Source organism: Microcaecilia unicolor, chromosome 10, assembly GCF_901765095.1.
Source record: "Microcaecilia unicolor chromosome 10, aMicUni1.1, whole genome shotgun sequence".
In the NCBI taxonomy this organism is placed as follows: domain Eukaryota; kingdom Metazoa; phylum Chordata; class Amphibia; order Gymnophiona; family Siphonopidae; genus Microcaecilia; species Microcaecilia unicolor.
The window spans coordinates 206,090,688-206,111,870 of record NC_044040.1 but is presented as its reverse complement, the minus strand read 5'-3'; the positions used below and the strand labels follow the sequence as shown (position 1 = coordinate 206,111,870).

General features: G+C 45.9%; 2 protein-coding genes across 2 annotated transcripts in view; one reads left to right on the top strand and one right to left on the bottom strand.

Annotated features, from left to right (window-relative positions):
* The window catches only part of B3GNT5 (UDP-GlcNAc:betaGal beta-1,3-N-acetylglucosaminyltransferase 5), a 103,468-nt gene extending 97,218 nt beyond the window's left edge, over positions 1-6,250 (bottom strand). The window contains exons 1-2 of the mRNA XM_030216240.1: positions 6,186-6,250; positions 998-1,129 (exon numbers count right to left, since the gene is read on the bottom strand). The gene's annotated coding sequence lies outside the window, so the exon portion shown is untranslated. The remainder of the gene's footprint in view (positions 1-997; positions 1,130-6,185) is intronic.
* MCF2L2 (MCF.2 cell line derived transforming sequence-like 2) overlaps positions 1-21,183 on the top strand; it is a 410,388-nt gene that overhangs the window by 332,062 nt on the left and 57,143 nt on the right. Inside the window, exons 22-23 of the mRNA XM_030216237.1 lie at positions 1,259-1,480; positions 11,249-11,341. Of these exons, the coding sequence (XP_030072097.1) occupies positions 1,259-1,480; positions 11,249-11,341 (315 nt within the window). The remainder of the gene's footprint in view (positions 1-1,258; positions 1,481-11,248; positions 11,342-21,183) is intronic.

The window sequence follows — 21,183 nt, the reverse complement described above, 5'->3', positions numbered from 1 at the left end:
CAACTTGCTGACTCCTAAACATTCATTTGAACGCGAAAGGACATTTCACTGTTTTAGTAATATCAATCTTGCGGTTTATGAAAATGATGACAATGTCTTGTAAAACTAATGAGGTAAAGAAAATTTGATTATTGAAATGAGGCATCACACCCTCGAAATATTGACAGATTAAGAGGTCTGGATTCAATTTATGATGGAAGCCTACAAACAACAGAATACAGCTCTGTGCCTTTACAAGTCCTCCTTAAATTTAGTTGTGGCTGGAGGTATGATGCTAGAAATCACACGAGTTCAGGAAAAGGTTACTGCCATTAATTACACTTTGGCCATAAGATATGATCTTTTAGTGACATGTTTCACGAACTTGACATTCACAGCCCTACAAAATATGTTAATAAAAACATAGGGTTATTTCACCCTGTGCAAACTAGGCTGAAATTACATGGACCTAAATGGCTACTTCCCTTTAAAATCAACACCAGACCTCTGCAAAGTGGTTTAACAAATCAAACCAAACCAGACCCCAGAAACATCCCTTTACTACCCCCTCCAACCCTCAGCCAAGCCTTCACATCCAACTAGAACATCTCTCTAGCCCAGTCACTCTCAACCCAGTCCTTGGGACACACCTAGCCAGTCAGGTTTTCATGATACCCACAATGAGATAGATTTGCATACAAAAGAGGCAGTGCATGCACTTTAATCTCATGTATATTCATTGCGGATATTGTGAAAACCTGCCTGGCTAGGTTATGTTCCGAGGGCTGGTTGCACAGCAGCTAAGTTTAGAACAGGGGTGCCCAACCCCGGTCCGCAAGGGCCACAATCCAGTCAGGTTTTCAGGATTTCCCCAATGAATATGCATGAGATTCATTTGCATGCACTGCCTCCATTGTATGCAAACAGATCTCATGCATATTCATTGTGGAAATCCTGAAAATCCGACCTGGCAAGAGCCAAAGCTGGACACCCCTGGTTAAGAATGAATAGTACTCACCATTTGCTGGATCCTCAAAATGGAGCGCAATTTCAGCTAATAGAATCTTTTCAACCCACAAAAAGTTTGAAGGAGATTTCAGGCGAGTGCATACACAAAAAACTTGTGGCAACCTCTACATGCATTCATTTTCTGTAGTAAAAAAAAAAAAAAAAAAGTGTGTTGTTTCTAATGTTTACGAACTATTACTGTCTACCAGGTACAACTAGACCATCTTGTGATTCCACCTTGGTTTATATACATTTTCTGCTTTCTTGGAAGGGGGACCTGAATGATTTGGGGAAGCTGCTCATGCAGGGCTCCTTTAACGTCTGGACTGATCACAAGAAGGGACACAACAAGGTAAAGGATCTGGCCAGGTTCAAACCTATGCAGAGACACCTTTTCCTCTATGCCAAGACCCTGCTGTTCTGCAAGAAACGAGAGGAAAACACCGAGGGATCTGAGAAATCGCCATCCTACAGCTTCAAACATTCCCTCAAGGTAACCCGGAGCTACGTTAGTGCCCCAAGAACTGGCCGTTCCCATTCAGTTCATCAGTTTTATTTCAAAACCCTTGGAGAGTTTGTGATAATATAATTTTTGAAGCACTGGAAAACCACACCTGACTCCCTTGTGGCCACTCCTGCTTATTATACCCAAGGGATGAACAATTACAATACGCAGTCACTTCATTTCAAAAACAACATTGCACTGTCCTCAACAGTTATTTGTCCATTTGTTTTGCTTTTACCTATTACTCTACTTCTTTTAATATAGTAGCCAGGTTGAGTGAGCTATATAAGAATCAAAAATAAATGTCAAAACCTGCAGTTGGCTTCCTCTAACTTTATTTACAACTGAGAAACTGCTTCATAATGCAGAAAGTCTCAGCTGGTGAAACTGTAATCAGTGGCCTGGAAAGCCTCTCAGGATTGCTAGCTGCCATTTCAAAGTAATAATTTACAGTTTACTATAGAAATATCTACAATGATCAGTACTCTTTAATATCTTTTAAATCACATTGTGAGAGTGTGCTTTGTTTGCCAGTAAAATGAGAATTTTCAAAAGCCAGTGAGATAAAATGAAAGATGCTTGGAATAAACTTCCTGAGCCCTTACGCCAAGCCCCCTCCCTACCCATCTTCAAATCCTTGCTCAAAGCCCACCTCTTCAATGTTGCCTTCGGCACCTAACCTTAGACTGCTCCAATTTGACTGCCACTACTTGATGTCTGTACATTTGTCCTTTGGATTGTAAGCTCCTTCAGCTGGGACTGTCCTTCTATGTTAAACTGTACAGCGCTGCGTAACCCTAGTAGCGCTTTAGAAATGTCAAGTAGTAGTAGTAGTAGTAGTAGCATGGAATGTTGCTACTATTTGAGATTCTGAAAAGAATGTTGCTACTATTTGAGAATCTGAATGGAATCTTGCTACTCTTTGGGGTTCTACACGGAATGTTGCTACTAATTGAGATTCTATATGGAATGTCCTCAAGTCACTTCACTGGCTTCCGATTAGATACTGCATACAGTTCAAGCTTCTCCTTCTTACCTACAAATGCACTCAGTCTGCAGCCCCTCATTACCTCTCTACCCTCTTTTCCCCTTACGTTCCTGCCCGTAACCTCCGCTCACAGGACAAATCCCTCCTCTCAGTACCCTTCTCCACCACCGCCAACTCTAGGCTCCGCTCATTCTGCCTCGCCTCACCCTATGCTTGGAATAAACTTCCTGAGCCCTTACGCCAAGCCCCCTCCCTACCCATCTTCAAATCCTTACTCAAAGCCCACCTCTTCAATGTTGCTTTCGGCACCTAACCTTTATACCTTTCAGGAAATCTAGACTTCCCCTACTTGACTGACTGTACATTTGTCCTTTAGATTGTAAGCTCTTTGAGCAGGGACTGTCCTTCTATGTTAAACTGTACAGCGCTGCGTAACCCTAGTAGCGCTTTAGAAATGTCAAGTAGTAGTAGTAGTAGTAGTAGCATGGAATGTTGCTACTATTTGAGATTCTGAAAAGAATGTTGCTACTATTTGAGAATCTGAATGGAATCTTGCTACTCTTTGGGGTTCTACACGGAATGTTGCTACTAATTGAGATTCTATATGGAATGTCCTCAAGTCACTTCACTGGCTTCCGATCAGATACTGCATACAGTTCAAGCTTCTCCTTCTTACCTACAAATGCACTCAGTCTGCAGCCCCTCATTACCTCTCTACCCTCTTTTCCCCTTACGTTCCTGCCCGTAACCTCCGCTCACAGGACAAATCCCTCCTCTCAGTACCCTTCTCCACCACCGCCAACTCTAGGCTCCGCTCATTCTGCCTCGCCTCACCCTATGCTTGGAATAAACTTCCTGAGCCCTTACGCCAAGCCCCCTCCCTACCCATCTTCAAATCCTTACTCAAAGCCCACCTCTTCAATGTTGCTTTCGGCACCTAACCTTTATACCTTTCAGGAAATCTAGACTTCCCCTACTTGACTGACTGTACATTTGTCCTTTAGATTGTAAGCTCTTTGAGCAGGGACTGTCCTTCTATGTTAAACTGTACAGCGCTGCGTAACCCTAGTAGCGCTTTAGAAATGTCAAGTAGTAGTAGTAGTAGTTAAAACATCTTAAAGAATGGCTAGGATTTATGTTTTAATTCAAACAAAAAAGCAAAAAAAAAATAATGGTGAGCAGAAATACATGGGCTAATCATCATTTTAAGGGGGTTGGGAATAGGGAAGAACAGGGATGGGAGCATGGATACATCTGCGTCCTAGGTACTAGAAGTTTTTCCGACGCCATAGGCCACGTGGAGACCAATCGGGGAACCCCCTGCCCGCTATAAAAGGTAAAAATTACCTGCTGTCCGCTCCGAGCTGTAACGACCTGGTGTCCCAGTGAGTAGCTGCAATAAACGTTTAAATAAACGTCGAAATAAACGCCTTTAAGGACGTTCAAAATTTTTTTTTTTTTCAAACGGAGCCAGCGGGAGGGGGGAGAAAAGGAGGGACCTGGCGCCACCAGGTTTGCACTTGCTCAAGAAGAGCCCTCAACCCCAGGCACTCAACAAAACCTAAGAATTAGGCTTGGAGGCCTAGCCAGAGCTGCTGCTGTGTGTGACCACCACCTGCTGAGATAGAGAACATACTGAGGAGTTTCCGGCCAGGGTTGCCAGGTGGAAATTTTTTTTCCAGCCCACTGGAGCCCAAAAAACAGCCCAAAAACCGCCCAAACACAAACCCCGCCCCTGACACCCCCACCCCCGCGTCATCACCCCCGCCCCCGCCGTCATAAACCCCGCCCCCGCCGTCACCGGCCCCGCCTCCCACGTCACCGGCCCCGCCTCCCCGTCATCGGCCCCGCCTCTTACATCATCGGCCCCGCCTCCCCGTCATCGGCCCCGCCTCCCCGTCATCGGCCCCGCCTCCCACGTCATCGGCCCCGCCTCCCACGTCACTAACCCCGCCCAAAACGTCATTAACCCCACCCAAAAACGTCACTAACCCCGCCCCCCCGCGGCCGAAAAAACCGCCCGAAGCACAAAAACCAGCCCAAAAAACCGCAACCCGCCGCGGGCAAAAATTTCCCGCAGCGGGTCGCGGAAAACCGCCCAATTGGGCGGTAAAACCGCCCACCTGGCAACACTGTTTCCGGCAGCACATGACCACATATAGGGAGGCAAAAGTTTGCTCTCTATCTCCACCTGCTGGTAGATGGACACAACCCACCAGTCTATGGATTGATCAGCATGATGATATGGAAAAGCCCTTAGTACATCTGGCTCTGCAAGTTATCACCAGCAAAAAGAGAGAAGAATATACTTTTATAAAGGTCTCTAGTGAGGCCCAGCCTTGAATATAATATAGAAACCTGGAGATCACATCTACAAAAACACTGAAACGGTGAAGACAATTCAAAGGAAAGTCATCCAAACAGTGCATGACAAGCATATAAAGCCATAAGTGAGACTTAACAAGCTAAAGATACAGGCCACAGAAGAAAGAAAATAAAGCAGAAGTCTAACAGTAAACTATCAGACTTAAATGAGATAGAATGCAGCGTTTTAATTGGAAACGGTGCAGCGAAGGGCGACTAAAATGATAGCGGGGATGGGACGACTTCCCTATGAAGAAAGACTAAGGAGGCTAGGGCTTTTCAGCTTGGAGAAGAGACGGCTGAGGGGAGACGATAGAGGTATATAAAATAATGAGTGGAGTGGAACAGGTGGATGTGAAGCGTCTGTTCACGCTTTCCAAAAATACTAGGACTAGGGGGCATGCGATGAAACTACAGTGTAGTAAATTTAAAACAAATCGGAGAAAATGTTTCTTCACCCAACGCATAATTAAACTCTGGAATTCGTTGCCGGAGAACGTGGTGAAGGCGGTTAGCTTGACAGAGTTTAAAAAGGGGTTAGACGGTTTCCTAAACCACTACTAAATGGACTTGGGAAAAATCCACAATTCCGGGAATAACATGTATAGAATGTTTCTACGTTTGGGAAGCTCGCCAAGTGCCCTTGGCCTGGATTGGCCGCTGTCGTGGACAGGATGCTGGGCTCGATGGACCTTTGGTCCTTTCCCAGTGTGGCATTACTTATGTACAGCATAAAAAGCTACAGGACAAGGAAATCATCATTTGACACTGGAGTGAGACAGATCAAAAAAGAATGGAAGAAAACATGCGCTCACATAGGAGACTGCAGGGGTGGGGGGTGACAGCTACCTGGCACAGGCTTTCAGTAGAGATGACAGAATTTATTGCTGAACTGCCCTGCTGTACAGAGTTTTAAATTTTACCCCAGAATTTGATGTAAGGATTAGGAGTTGGAAAGTACCAGCCCTGTACGAGGATCAAAGAGAACTAGGCCTTGCTCCAGATGGGTAAAAGGGGGGGGGGGGGAGCCTGGTAAGCAGAGAATTGCATTGGCCACTGTTGGAAACAGGACACTGGACTTGAAAGACCTTCAGTCTGTCCCAATATGGCAACTCTTAAGTTCTTAACTAGGGATAAGGGGGAAAGGGTTAGGCCTAAAGTAGAAGGCAAAAAAAAAAGCTGGGAAGTGGTGAGGGGTTAGGCATGGAAGAGAGAGAGATGGAGAGTCGCCTCCACAAGCCAGACTTTCCCCCCCACCTCCCAACCAAAGGATCTCTCTGCTTTTACAAACCCCTCTCGTCCTTTTCTTTCGTTTTACTATTTTTAAGGAACAGAACCAACCCCAAATATCGAAGAAAAAGCAGCAGAAAACAAGAAAGAACAGAAGCTGTAAAAAAGCGCGGGACCGCACTGAGCCAGAGCGCGCACGCGCATGCCTCTCCGCGGTGTGGCTCCGCCCTCTCCTGGTTCTTGTGCGCGAGTGGCGCGGGGCGCGGCGGGATTAGGAGGAGGCTGACACTACCCTTCCCCCTCTCAGGCCCCGCCTTCTCCGTTCGGGAGGTGGGACATGGAGTCCTATCCCGCCTCTATCAAACTGGCGAAGGGGTGGGGCTAAACTGAGGCCGGGGGCGGGGCTGGAGGAACTTCGCTACCCTTCCCCCTCTCAGGCCCCGCCTTCTCCGTTCGGGAGGTGGGACATGGAGTCCTATCCCGCCTCTATCAAACTGGCGAAGGGGTGGGGCTAAACTGAGGCCGGGGGCGGGGCTGGAGGAACTTCGGCTTAGAGCAGAGAGGGGAATGAGGGTTCACCCATGGGGAGGGGAGTCCACCTACAGAAAGGAAAGTGAGGGGTGGTGGAGGAGGAAAAGGCTGGGGGGCTAGCTTGGAGTGGGGAGGAGGGAGTTTGGAAACTTTAGGGGAATAGGCATACCAGAAGAGGGGCAAACTCTTATTCAGGAGCCCTGTGAATTGGGAGGTAACTACTTCATGTTTGGTTGTTTCATTATAGGACTGTTGTTTTACCAGCCTCCTATACTGCCCTGTATTGTTGTAGAAATCAGTAGGGATCAAGATTGGCAGGGCATTCAGGAGAAATTGTGAAAACTAAGTGGGCCATATATATATGTAATCCAGGTCTCGCCACAAATTCTGCTCAGCTCAGTGCCTTCCACGTCCAACCCGGGTCACAGGGATAGCATGACACACTCTCACTCACTTTGTACGCTCTGTTCAACATAGTCCTCCCAGTTCGAGCTCAGGAGTGGGTAAATAGTCTGGAATAGAGAAGCGGGGATTGGGAAATTAAGTGGGGCTTCTTTATAGTGTCTCACCAGTCCAGGGAGCAAAGGTCCTCACTCCCGCTTCAGAGAAATCACACAGCGCTCCAACAGTGTCTTTTGATGCAAACTTAACTTTACTGAGCTTTTTCAAATGACAGGAAAATAAGATTAGAACTCCATCTGTACAGTAGATCTCCTCCTGTCCATTTAAGATTGTGTATTACAACCTCAATCCCTTTGCTCAAACTTGACCTTTATAGCATTTGTATCCCACACTTTCCCACCAATTTGCAGGCTCAGTGTGGCTTACATTTGCCGTAATGGCGATTGCCATTTCCGGTTAACAGAATTAGAAATGGTATTGCATTAAGGAGGGTACATACATGGTAAAGTATTGCATATAAGTTCCTGAGTAATAGATTGGATTGTAACATATACTGAGTCATCAATTATAGAGAAAACATTTTAGACATTAGGATTAAAGTAACATATGTAACATAGTAGATGGCGGCAGAAAAAGACCTGCATGGTCCGTCCAGTCTGCCCAACAAGATATGTGCTACTTTTTGTGTATACCTTACCTTGATTTGTACCTGTCCTTTTCAGGGCACAGACCATGTAAGTCTGCCCAGCACTATCCCCGCTTCCCACCACCGGTTCTGGCACAGACCGTATAAGTCTGCCCAGCACTATCCCCGCCTCCCAACCACCAGTCCCGCCTCCCACCACCGGCTCTGGCACAGACCGTATAAGTCTGTCCAGCACTATCCCCCCCTCCCGCCACCGGCTCTGCCACCCAATCTCGGCTAAGCTCCTTAGGATCCATTCCTTCTGAACAGGATTCCTTTATGTTTATCCCACGCGTGCTTGAATTCCGTTACCATTTTCATTTCCACCACCTCCCGCGGGAGGGCATTCCAAGCATCCACTACTCTCTCCGTGAAAAAATACTTCCTGACATTTTTCTTTAGTTCATTTCATGCCCTCTCGTTCTACCGCCTTCGCATCTCCAGAAAAGGTGGTACTGCTTGTTCATTAATAGCAGTGAGGTTAGTCAGTCAACTGATAAGAGTTCTGTTCTGTCTAGTTCGTGATCAGTCTTGTTATTTAGAAATTAGGATGGTTGTTTATGGTATGCCTTCTTGAACCTTCTTGGGAAAACTCAGTATTTACACATGTACAAAAATGTCCTGTCCTTTATCCATTGCAGAGGCTGGTAATAATCCAAAGCTGCTCCTAACTCTCCTTGATCACAATCCACTTCCCTCAGGCACAGACCCTTTAGGCTCTTCTTCCAGCGATGCACTTCCTGCGCTGCTCTCTGGCCTTGAACAGGCTTCCCCTGTCCAGGTTCCTGCTTCAGGCTGGGTTCCCCTTACCCATCCTCCGCTCTGACACCTTCACAGTTGCCATTTGATGGGCAGCAACTCATTCAGCCTGAGTTTATTTAGCCACTTTGGGAACCCCTTCTCCTTCAAGGGTCCCGGCGGGGGTACAAGCAACCAAAGACTACTTTCCCCTAGGGTTTTGCCAATCTGCCCGTTTGTCCGGATTTCTGGACAAATGGGCAGGCTTGCTAGCCTCCCCTCCCCTTACTTACTACTGCCCTGGTGGTCTAGTGACCTCTTCCGCCTTCGGGGCAGGAAAGAGCCCCTTCTTTCCTGCCCGGAGCACTGCCCTGCATTCATCCTTCCTGTTCGTGATCTCGGCGCTGATTCAAAATGGCCACCGAGAGTTGAAGTGACCTCACGAGACTTCAACTCTCGGCGGCCATTTTGAATCGGCACCGAGATCACGAACAGGAAGGATGCATGCAGGGCAGCGCTCCGGGCAGGAAAGAGGGAGCTCTTTCCTGCACCGAAGAGGTGACTAGACCACCAGAGCAATAGTAAGGTAAGGGGAGGGGGAGTGACGGGGTGTGTGACAGGGGGAAGGGGAAAATGTGACAGAGGGCGGAGCGAGGGTGTGAAAGGGGGCAGGGTGGGGTGTGAGGTGGGTGTGAAAGGGGCAGGGCATGTGCCTTCCTTTTGGGGGGACAAAATATGGTAACCTTACTTTCCCCCCCACAAGTCAGAGCCTTTGTTGCTTCAAGCACCACCTCCCTTGTCAATCAACTAACATCCCACTTTCTTTCTGCAGTTTAATTCAACAACACACCCCTTGGGCTGGGCTTCCATCCCACCCAGGGATTTTAAGGAAAAGCTATCACCACTCAATAATCCCCATATAATGGAGAATTACATATAGAAACAGAGAGAAAATGACAGTAGATAAAGACCATATGGCCTATTTAGTCTGCCCATCCAAATCATCCACTTTTCCCTTCCTTTCCTTTAAAGAGACTATGCACTTGTCCTAAGTTTTCTTAAATTCAGATGCAATCTTTGTCTCCAGTCCTCCACCTCTACTGGGAGGCCATTCCATGTATACACCACCCTTTTCATGAAGAAGTATTTCTTTAGGTTACTACTGAGTCCACTTTCACCTTCATCCTGTGGCTCCTCATTCCAGAGCCTCCTTTCAATACAGAAAATGAAGAGAAAAAACAGAGAAAAAGGTGACAAATATGGCTTGTCCACTGACGTTTACTATATTTCAGTAATATTTTATTTCACACAATTCTGAAAACCCTGAACCCTTATAAGGTATGTATAGTCATTCCTCAACTCATTTTTATCCCTTTCATTTCATGGTCTCAGCCTACATATCTCCTATTTGTTTCGGTAGAATTCAGCTTTTCTACTTTGTGTCCTGCTGATGTTTCATGAATTCCCATTTTTGGCTCTCTGTGTTGGTGGCTGCATTGACAGTTTTTTTGTTTCTGAAATAATTAACTTTAGCCAATTCTTTCATGTATGGCCACAACAAAAAAAAAAATCTGTTGATGGCTAGACTTGAGAAATACAGGTCTGGGGACATGTGTACCATGTGTTTATGAATCCCAAGGCGGAAGAACTCCAATACTTATAGACTTTGTTACTGAGGGTTTTTTGGCCCCCACCATTCTGGTCGAGACACTGGTAGATTGGGAAGTCTATAAGTATTGTAGTTCTTCCACCTTGGGATTCATTACGTCAAAAAATTGGTTTACACGCCTACGATAGTGCATATCGTGTGTTTATGTGCATTTATTTAATGTAGTAAGTTGAAATCGCACTGCTTTCTGTTTAATAGAACTACTGCAAACATTTAGACTTGCACAGGTGGTGGGAGGCGGGGATAGTGCTGGGCAGACTTATACGGTCTGTGCCAGAACCGGTGGTGGGAGGCGAGGCTAGTGGTTGGGAGGCGGGGATAGTGCTGGGTAGATTTATACGGTCTGTGCCCTGAAGAGGACAGGTACAAATCAAGGTAAGGTATACACAAAAAGTAGCACATATGAGTTTATCTTGTTGGGCAGACTGGATGGACCGTGCAGGTCTTTTTCTGCCGTCATCTACTATGTTACTATGTTACAGTTTTAAGTACTGTAAATAGCGTCACATGGAAAATATATAGAGAAAATTGCCCATGTTTGTTTATTTTGACTGGGCAGCTATTTAGCAAATGAGCAATAGTAACATTGCAGTCTATGATTTGGAATAGAATGCTTTCATTTGTTGTTATATTAAAATCTTAAACCGCTACTAAACGGACTTGGAAAAATCCAAAATTCCAGGAATAACATGTATAGAATGTTTGTACGTTTGGGAAGCTCGCCAGGTGCCCTTGGCCTGGATTGGCCGCTGTCGTGGACAAGATGCTGGGCTCGATGGACCCTTGGTCTTTTCCCAGTATGGCATTACTTATGTACTTATGTCCACTACTTGGCTCACTTTTATTACATAGAGCAGTGATTTAACCTATTGTGATGTCATAGTGGCTCATTCCACCAATAAGAGCCAACCTCATTAGTGATGTCACAATGGCTTGATTGTATAGAATGTTTGTACGTTTGGGAAGCTCGCCAGGTGCCCTTGGCCTGGATTGGCCGCTGTCGTGGACAGGATGCTGGGCTCGATGGACCCTTGGTCTTTTCCCAGTATGGCATTACTTATGTACTTAGATTAGTGAGATTCAATTAATACATGCAAGTACCACTGAAAGAGCTGTGTCTTGCTATTCAGCTGATATTTCTTTACACAGATGAGTGCTGTTGGCATTACAGAGAACGTGAAAGGTGACAACAAGAAGTTTGAGATTTGGTATAACGGCAGAGAAGAAGTCTATATCATTCAGGTAATATTTGTACCATTTCTGCTCAATTTCTTCACTATCTTTCTGCATGTTCTTTGTCTCTTCACAGATTGAGAAAAGTTCTGTTCTGTATTTTATATGACTGCCACTGAAAAAAATTGCCTAAACCTTTATGTTTGACTCCTCTTTATTGACATTTCAACTGATATTGAGCAGTACAAACACAGGCACACATGTAAGTCAGTATAACATCCTACTCTACTGCCCTCTATCCCCCCCCCCCTTCTTTCCACCTTCTCCCACCCTCCCAAACAACACTACCATCTACTAACCTATTTCCCCCCTTCCCCCCCCCCCCCCGGGATAAACCACTCTACCTCCTCCCCCCTGCCCACCCCCCCTAGAGTGTCAAAGGCCTAAACCTTTAAAAATGTGCAGACAACATAACTGAAGTGTCCCCAGTTTGTATTTCTTTGAGTAAAGTTAGGTGCAGTTTATAGAATACGCCTAGGCGGTTTTTTTCTGCGACAATTTTGTAGGCATGATATATAGAATCTAGCCCATTACGGATAAAGACATTTTTTCAAATTGGAAATACTAAATTTAAATTTTCCTCTCGTATTCTAGGGGTATAGATGGATAGTCAACTTTCTATGATAAACCATGTAAACAAAACAGTAAAAAGCTGTTTTCTGTTGCTGAAGAAATTGAGATCAATTCAAAGATATTTTATGTTATCATCTTTTCGACTTGTGGTGCAATCATTGCTACTGTAGTCGTTGTAATATTGTCTATGTGGGTTGTACAAATTTGATTGTGAAAAAGTTACAGGCAATCCAGAATTGAAGGGGTCTTTTACTAAGATGTGGTAGCGTTTTTAGCTCTTGCTAAAAATCAGCTGGTGCTAAAGGCTGAGACGCCCATTATATTCCTATGAGCGTCTCAGCGTTTAGCGCCAGCTAAAAATGCCAGCTTACCTTAGTAAAAGACCCCCTTAGTGATTAGGGTTATATACTCTTTATGAGAAGATGAATCAATTATGCCTTACTTTTACAAGCTTCACTGGTTACCAGTGGTTGCACGATCTCATTTTAAACTATGTACCATGTATATTTGGTTCCTAGGTAAGTGAAGTCTGCAGAGTGGACACTTTTGTAGATCACTTTTTTGCAATTTGGGAGGTGTAGTCTGAGATAAGTTTCTTGCCTCATATTTAGTGTTTCTTTATTAATGGTACCCCATAGCTGTGCCATTTAGTATTTGAAAGATAAAGATACATAATTTGAAGGTGATTCTTGCTTTGCTGGGAAGCCAGTGTAATTTGATTAATAAAGGGGAGGCACTTTCAAAAGGGCTGCCTCAGGGGCTATACTGTGGACTTAACTGGCAAACAAGTATATAGAATGTCATCAAAGAGCTGCCAACTTCCACGTTGAGAAAAACCAGCAAAAACACTATTTGAGAAGTGCAATCCTTGTAAATGGTAGAATGGCATATACAAGCTCCCCTCACGATCGCTGGGTCAGAATACTAAAACAATCCAGGAAAGTAAGATCTTTGCATGATGAAATATTTCGACACCCACCAGACTGGGCTTAACAGTCATCTGGGTTTCCTATCACATTACAAGCTATATAGTGCCTGGTCACCTTCTGGTTACCCATTCACCTCTCTCCGTTTTTCCTTATCACTCCTTTCCTCCTGTCCCCCTTCGAAAGCTAATCAAGAAATGTATTAAGTTTTGTCCAATAAAAAAGTTATCATCTTATTTTCTTTTCCATGTTTTATTTTGTTTGATTTCTATTGATAACCTCCTGTCCCCCCAAACCCCTTCCTTTCCCTTGAGATTGTGATTGGAATGCTTTTCATGTTTCACTGTATATATTTTGATATTAACTCTATTTTTCCCCACTCAAATTTAACAGAACACCGAAAACCTCGGCGGTGCTACTTGCCAATAATTTTACACTGATGCGAGGATTTCTTGCACCAACCTCCTCATCGGCTCTCAAGTGTTTTCATTCATCGTTATTAGATACTTCCATCCACTTTCCCACTGCATTAACCGCTAGCTTATATTAAATATTTTAAACTGTGTATTAATTCAACTTATTTTAAAGCAGAGGATTGTCAGATGGGGGACAATGTCCGACACAATCATGTTTCGTCCCCCAGGGCTGTCTCAAGGACTGTCCCCTCAAAATATCAATAGCACCAGCTCAGCTCCTACATGTAAAGCCATTTCTTGCTCATATCTGACCTGAAGAAGATTGCTTTACCCTCGAAAACTTGTAAAAAAATGTACTAAGTTAGTTCCACAAAAAAGGTATCACGTTATTTTCCTTTCTTTTGTTTTAATTTCTATTTATTACCTTTAAAATGGATTAACACAGCAACCACACTATCTTATTCTCTGATAATATCAGCAAAATTCACCCTTTCCTTTCTGAGCACACTACCAGAACCCTCATCCACACTCTTATCACCTCTCGCTTAGACTATTGCAACTTGCTTCTCACAGGTCTCCCACTTAGCCATCTCTCTCCTCTTCAATCTGTTCAAAATTCTGCTGCACGACTAATATTCCGCCAGTGTCGCTATGCTCATATTAGCCCTCTCCTCTAGTCACTTCACTGGCTCCCTATCTGTTTCTGCATACAGTTCAAACTCCTCTTATTGACCTATAAGTGCATTCACTCTGCAGCTCCTCAGTACCTCTCCAATCTCTTCTCTCCCTACTTTCCTCCACACGAACTCCGTTCACTGGGTAAATCTCTCTTATCTGCATCCTTCTCCTCCACTGCTAACTCCAGACTCCATGCCTTTTATCTTGCTGCACCATATGCCTGGAATAGACTTCCTGAGCCGGTCCATCAAGCTCCATCTCTGGCCGTCTTCAAATCTAAGCTAAAAGCCCACCTTTTTGTTGCTGCTTTTAAGTCCTAACCCTCATTCACTTGTTCAGAACCCTTATTTTATCATCCTCACTTTAATATTCCCTTATCTCTTGTTTGTCTGTCCTAATTAGATTGTAAGCTCTGTCGCGCAGGGACTGTCTCTTCATGTTCAAGTGTACAGAGCTGCGTACGTCTAGTAGCGCTATAGAAATGACTAGTAAAAAAGGCCCGTTTCTGACCAAATGAAACAGGCGCTAGCAAGGTTTTCCTCGGAGTGTGTATGTTTGAGAGAGTGTGTGTGAGAGTGACTGTGAGAGAGAGAGAGATAGAGAGAGTGATGTGCGAGTGTGTGTGTGACAGAGAGAGTGAGAGACTGGGTGCGAGTGTGTCTGTGAGAGAGAGAGTGTGTGTGTGAGCATGAGAGTGTGTGCCAGGGCCCCCTCCCTCCCAGTTCCAGGGTCGTCCCCCCTCCCTCCCACCCTCCGAGTTCCAGGGTTGTTGTCCCCCTCCCTCCCTCCCTCCCTCCAAGTTCCAGGGTAGTGCCCTCCCTTCCTCCCTGCCTCTGAGTTCCAGGGTCGTCCCCTCCCTGCCTCTGAGTTCCAGGGTCGTCCCCTCCCTGCCTCCCTCCGAGTTTCAGGGTCCCCTCCCTCCCCTGCATTATGCTCTCTCCCCTGCATTCATCCATATGCAAGCAACGTCCTCTGTGCCCTGCCCCCTCCATCCATCCATGTGCAGCATCTCTCCCCTGCCCCCTCCACCTCCCTCCGAGTTCCAGGCCCCCCCCTCCGAGTTCCAGTGTCCCCCTCCCTCCCAGTTCCAGGGTCCCATGGAACTGGGAGGGAGGGAGGACGGAGAATGATGGAGGAGTGACGTCAGCAGGTGGTTACAATCCCAGTGACGCACATTGGAACGTTGGAGGAGCAAATTATTATATTAGATATGTAGTAGTAGTAGTCTCTGGGATTCCGGAATCTTGCTACTCTTTGAGATTCCGGAATCTTGCTACACTTTGTCCTTATCTCTTGTTTGTTCTGTTTGTCTGTCCTAATTAGATTGTAAGCTCTGTCGAGCAGGGACTGTCTCTTCATGTTCAAGTGTACAGCGCTGCGTACGTCTAGTAGCGCTATAGAAATGATAAGTAGTAGTAGTAGTAGTGATAAAAAAAAATCAATTATGAGGCTGCTCTAGATACTGACACCACCTTGGTATCTGTTCAAAATGGTGGGATAGCAAACTTTACTAAATATTTAAATTGATGCCTTGCATCATTCCAAAATGTTATTGTTGAAAAAAGATACAGGGTATAGTCAAGTTTTAGCTTCCAGTTTGGTTTGTAATCATCTGTCCACTATATATAATTTGCGTGTTCCCCCACCTATTCTGACCTCATCTTCCCCCAGACTGCTCTTACACAGTCCAGGAATTAACGAACTCCATAATCAGAAGGACTCGCTGGGATATAAGAAGATAGTTTATTTCAATCTTACCAATAGCAATACAGGCAAATCAGGTATTCGTATGGTTTGAACAGCAGTTCACGGCACGTCTGTCACCCTCCTTCTCTTGTAGACTTCCTTCTGTTCTAATACCCTTCTGACTCCCATTTTTATACTATTTTCACCCTATTCATTTCAATGGACCCTAGCTTTGTCCCCAGGGTTCTTGGACCTTATCAGTTGATCAAAATGACTTCACATACTATCAAGCTCTAAGTATAAACAAGATATGCTCAGAGCACATCTTATTAGATGACTTTGCATGTTCCCCAAACTCTCCCTTAGCCCCCTCCTTTGGATGTCCTCACCCGGGGTGCAGCTGACCCAGTACTATCTCTACATAACTATAGCAACTCTTGCTCATGACGTCTTGTAGGTGCCAGTCTCAGAGCAAATGCCCCCCTCCCTTGCCAGCTCAGCACTTGCTACAGTGAAATGTAACTGTGTCAAAGGTGATCTCTGATTTTTACAGGCTAGCTCTCTTTTGCATCAGATATGATTTTGATTTTAAGAAGCCTAGCTCTTATTATGAGCTATTGGCCTGTATTTTACTGAGAGCAAGGGCTAGCATAACTCTTCACCACTTATTTTGGATTTTCTTATGCAAATAAAATATTTCTCGGTGCTGTAGTATGCAAAGAGGCGTCGCTCAGTATATGTGCATATGATGGTAGTGACGGTATTACAAATTGATTCTGTCGTGGGAACAATAAGGATTAGTTTGCTCAACTGCATTAATCCGCTTTCCTAATCAGTTTTAGGTAACTGATACTCCTGCATAGTCTTGTTGCTCTAAAGGACACGGCCACTCATATTTCAACAATGTTCACAGCTTTGTATAAGTAAGCTATAATCAAAATGTGGTGTGACAGTAGCTTAAGTATTTTTGCAGTTCTAATCACCGCATCTCAAAAGAGATACAGTGGAATTAGAAAAGGTACAGAGAAGGACGAAGAAAATGATAAAGGGGATGGGACGACTTCCCTTTCAGGAAAGGCTAGGGCTCTTCAGCTTGGAGAAAAGATGGCTGAGGGGAGATTATGATAGAGGTCTATAAAATAATGAGTGGCGTGGAACGGATAGACATGAATCGCTTATTTACGCTTTCCAAAAATGCTAGGACTAGGGGGCATGCAATGAAGCTACAAAGTAGTAAATTTAAAACGAATCAGAGAAAATATTTCTTCACTGAACGTGTAATTAAACTCTGTAATTTGTTGCCAGAGGATGTAGTAAAAGCAGTTAGCTTAGCTGGGTTTAAAAAAGATTTGGCTAGCTTCCTAAAAGAAAAGTCCATAGACCATTATTAAAAATGGACTGCGGGAAAATCTAGTTCTTATTTCTAGGATAAGCAGCATAAAATGTATTGTACTGTTTTGAGATTTTGCCAGGTACTTGTAACCTGGATTGGCCACTGTTGGAAACAGGATGCTGGGCTTGATGGATCTTCGGTCTGTCCCAGTATGGCTATACTTATGTACTTAAGTTTATGAAATCATGAGTAGAGGCCAAAATTTGGGTTCAACCATGCTTCAGTTTCAACCAAATATGGCAGTGCATTTCCAGCTGAAACCAAAACTCCACCCACTCCCACCCCTCGTAACAACAACGTGACCACTCACTGCCTGCCCCCCACCACCACCACCACCTCCAAGCGCCCGAAGGTCCTTACCAGGCCTACCTTTAGAAACCCTGGTGGTCTAGTGGTCTCTTTGGGGCAGGAGCGATCCCAAGTCTTTTTCTACTATCTACTATGTTACTATGCCCTTGCTGGCTCCGCAGTCAAAATGGCTGCCATGACTTCCCATGCAGCCTCATGAGACTGTTGCAGGAGGTCACGGCAGCCGTTTTGAGATTGCAGCCAGCATGGGCAGAAATGCTCATGTCCATGCCGATTTCAGTGTCAAAATGGCTGTCATGATCTCCCACGACGGTTTCTCAAGGCTGTAATGGGTTGTTGTGGCAGCCATTTGGACTGCTGAGCCGGCAAGGGCAGGAGCAACTCAGGATCACGTGTAGCCAGACCTCAGTTTTGGGGGGGTCTGAGCCCAGAGTATGTGTGTGGGGTACATTTTGCCCCACTGTCCTTGCTGCTCTCCACCTCTACTGCAACTCCACATACTTGGGCTGGCAGGGGAACCCAAGCTCCACCAACAGAAGCCTTCCTCCAGCGATATTCGCCGCCACACTGCCTGCCCTGCTTCCCCCCCACCCCATGCATGCTCAGTTTTAATGAAATTGAGCATGCACAAATCCTCACTCATGCTCGTGCGGGGGGGGGGGGAAGCAGGGAAGGCAGCATTGTGGCGAACATTGCTGGATTGCTGGAGTAAGGCTTCTGCTGGTGGACCTTGGGGACCCTTGTCAGCCAAACCAGCAGACTTTGGGGGGGCCAGGCCCCCAAGGCCCCCTGTGGCTACGTCACTGCCCCAAAGAGGCCACTAGACCACCAAGGCTTCTAAAGTTAGGCCTGGGGAGGGCTTATAGATGGTAGGAGGGTGGAACTGTTGGGGGGGAGGTGGACGGCCTGGGTGGATTCACTGTTTGCCGGGGGGGGGGTAGCCTGGGGGGGACCTGCTTTATTGCTGGGGCGGTGACAATTTGGGCTGCCAATTCATTTTCAGCTGAAACCGAGAACACCGATTTCAGTCGCCCTCTAGTCACGTGAGGAGCGGAATGATAAAGTGGGGAACTGTTATTTAACTTTTCAAGACATTCCATGAAAATAACAATCAGAAGATTGAAAATAAATAATAGAAAATATTTTTTCAGACAGTGCATAATTAAACTGTAGAATATGTTTATTTATAAAATTATCTAACACCTTATTGGTATACAACCAATTAGTGTTACTCGAGGATATGATTAAGGGGCTCATTTTCAAAGCACTTAGACACACAAAGTACCTGTCACGTTTCAGGAAGGGTGAGCCCTTGGGTTTACGCTACCTGGTCAACCCAAGGGTTAGCCAAGCCCCGACTGGCGGCAGGCAAGTCACCCGGACAGGGGAACAAGACAGACAGAACTAGGCCTCAGGCCCAACTGGAGCTGAGGACAAGGCTCAGGTGGAAATGAAGACTCAGCAAGAGCTAAGGCAAGGCTTGACTGAATCCGAAGACTCAGCAGGACCTAAGGCAAGCTGGACTGGAGACAGGCAAGGCTGCAAATTTCACTAGACCAAGTGACCCATTGCAAATGCGCTGAAGGAGAATTGGGACCTTCCTAAAATACACCCAGGCCCCGCCCAGGCCTGTAGCCTCATCCTCAACTGATCTGGCGGTTTCCCACCACTGGCCCTTTAAACCTTGGGCCAAGGTATGGACACACACCTAGGAAGGACGGCAGTATGGCAGGAAGGTGTGCGAGGGCCTTGGGGCCTGACCCCAGCACCCCCTCCTCGGGAGAGGTGAGTCAGCTCAAGTCACGGCAGTGGCTGTGACAGTACTGTAGTAGCTTATAGAACAGGCTTGTCCAAACCACAGCCTGCAGGCTAGAACTGGGCCCACCAACTTTTGATTGGCCCACAGAAGCTCCTGGTGAAGTCCTCAGATAGGATCCGCTTCCCTGCCGTGACTGGTTTCACAATGTGGTTGAGCCACGCGGAACCGGAAGTTCAGGTTGTTCCTACAGTATCAAGTCTCAACTTCCGGTGCTGCGCGGCTCAACCTCATGGTGAAACTAGTCACAGCAGGGAAGCAAATCCTATCTGATGACTTCACCCGGAGCTTCTGCGGGCCACTTACAGCAGGGAAGCAAGTCTCCATCAGGTGAGGGGAACAAGACGGGGTGAAGGCGGTAATTTGTTACCGTTCTTTGGCGGTGCAAAAAAGTGTGGGGTAAGAGTGAACCAAATCAACATAATGTGTTTAGATTTTTAAAAAGCATTTGACAAATTCCTTTATCAAAGGCTCCTTTCAGAAAGCTGGTCAAGGGAGAGAAGCCAATGTCCTGTTTTAAATTGGTTTGACTAGTTGAAAGAGAAACAATGAGCAGGACTGAAGAAAGATGCCCCAGGGATCTGTCCCAGGATCAGCATATATTTACGTATTCATTAACCATCTGGAAAAGAGTGGTCAAATCTGCAGGTGACAAAATTATTCAGAACAATTTAACACGAGCAGACTGAGGACCACCTTGCTAGACTGAGGACCTAGGCATCTAAAAAGGCAAATGAAATTTAACGTGGAGAGATGTGTATCATGATGATACAAATATGGAAAAATACTATTAATTATAGGTGCAAAATGGTGGGTTTCACATTAAGAGTCACCACCCAGGAAAAGGATAGAATTAGCGATATAGCAACTGATGGCTAATAAAGACTAAAGTGGCCCACCCAGTCTGTAACGAAATGAAAAATAAAACTGAGGATATCGTGCCTCTTTGATTTAAGAGCACCTTGTGTATGTGTGAGCTCTGGCTGCTTATCTCAAAAAATAGAAATCTAAGGTGAGCTGAAAAATGGCCTGCGGTAGTGTAGGTGTGGGTTTTGGGAGCACGCAGATCCATTTTTCAGTGTGACTTTTCATTGGTGGTATACTTATGCAGGTGTACATCTTCAAATGCATTCTCTTCATCTAATGAGAAATATATTATCCTTTAAGTATGTGGCTCTTCCCATCATCCACTTCCCTCTGTCCTGAGCTTGGGAAAAGAGGCAGAGAGCAGTAGGGAAAACAAAAAAAAAAAACATAATGAGGATGGGGGCTGCCTCAGAGGTCTCCAGGGGGTCACCACTGGCCCCACCTTGCATTGACGAACACTGCATTAGAGAAATTGCTCCAGTCTGAGTTTTCAATCAACTTAGAAAAATAAATTAAAAAATGATCAGTCCACGGGGGAGACTGTATCAGTGGCGTACCAAAGGGGGGGTGGGGTGGTCCGCCCCGGGTGCATGCTGCTGGGGGGGGGGGGTGCCGCGTACCTGTCGGCTCCGCTGGTTCCCTGCTCTCTCTGCCCTGGAACAGGTTACTTCCTGTTCAAGGGCAGAGGGAGCAGGGAGCCAGCGGAGCCGACAGGCGCGCGGCTGCTCCCAGCAGCCAAGAAGGCACCTGGGGGGGGGGTGTTGATGCGCCGAGGGGGTGTTGATGCGCCGGGGTGGGGGGTATCGTGCTGCACTCTGGGGGGATGGACACCGCTGTACCCTGGGGGGGGCAGCCGACCTAGGATCGCCATTGGACTGTATACTTTCAATGTTATTCAACAACCTACCTGAAGAGATATCAGAAAAAAATCAAATCTAGAGCGTGACCATTAATAACTGTGTGGGTTCCTGGACCAATTGCTGCCATCCTAATGTTCAGTGGCTGCCCTACCATTAGGCCAATTGAGAAGGGGGCCTCAGGCGGCACTCTCCTCTTCCCCACATTTACCTTATTTTTTGTCTTTTCCAAAAGGTATCAGTGGCAGCAGTTCCCATAGGCTGCCCTGCCACCAGCACTGGCCTCTTCTCCCTACGGTGGCTTTCCTGTTCAAGTAACTTCCTGTTTCC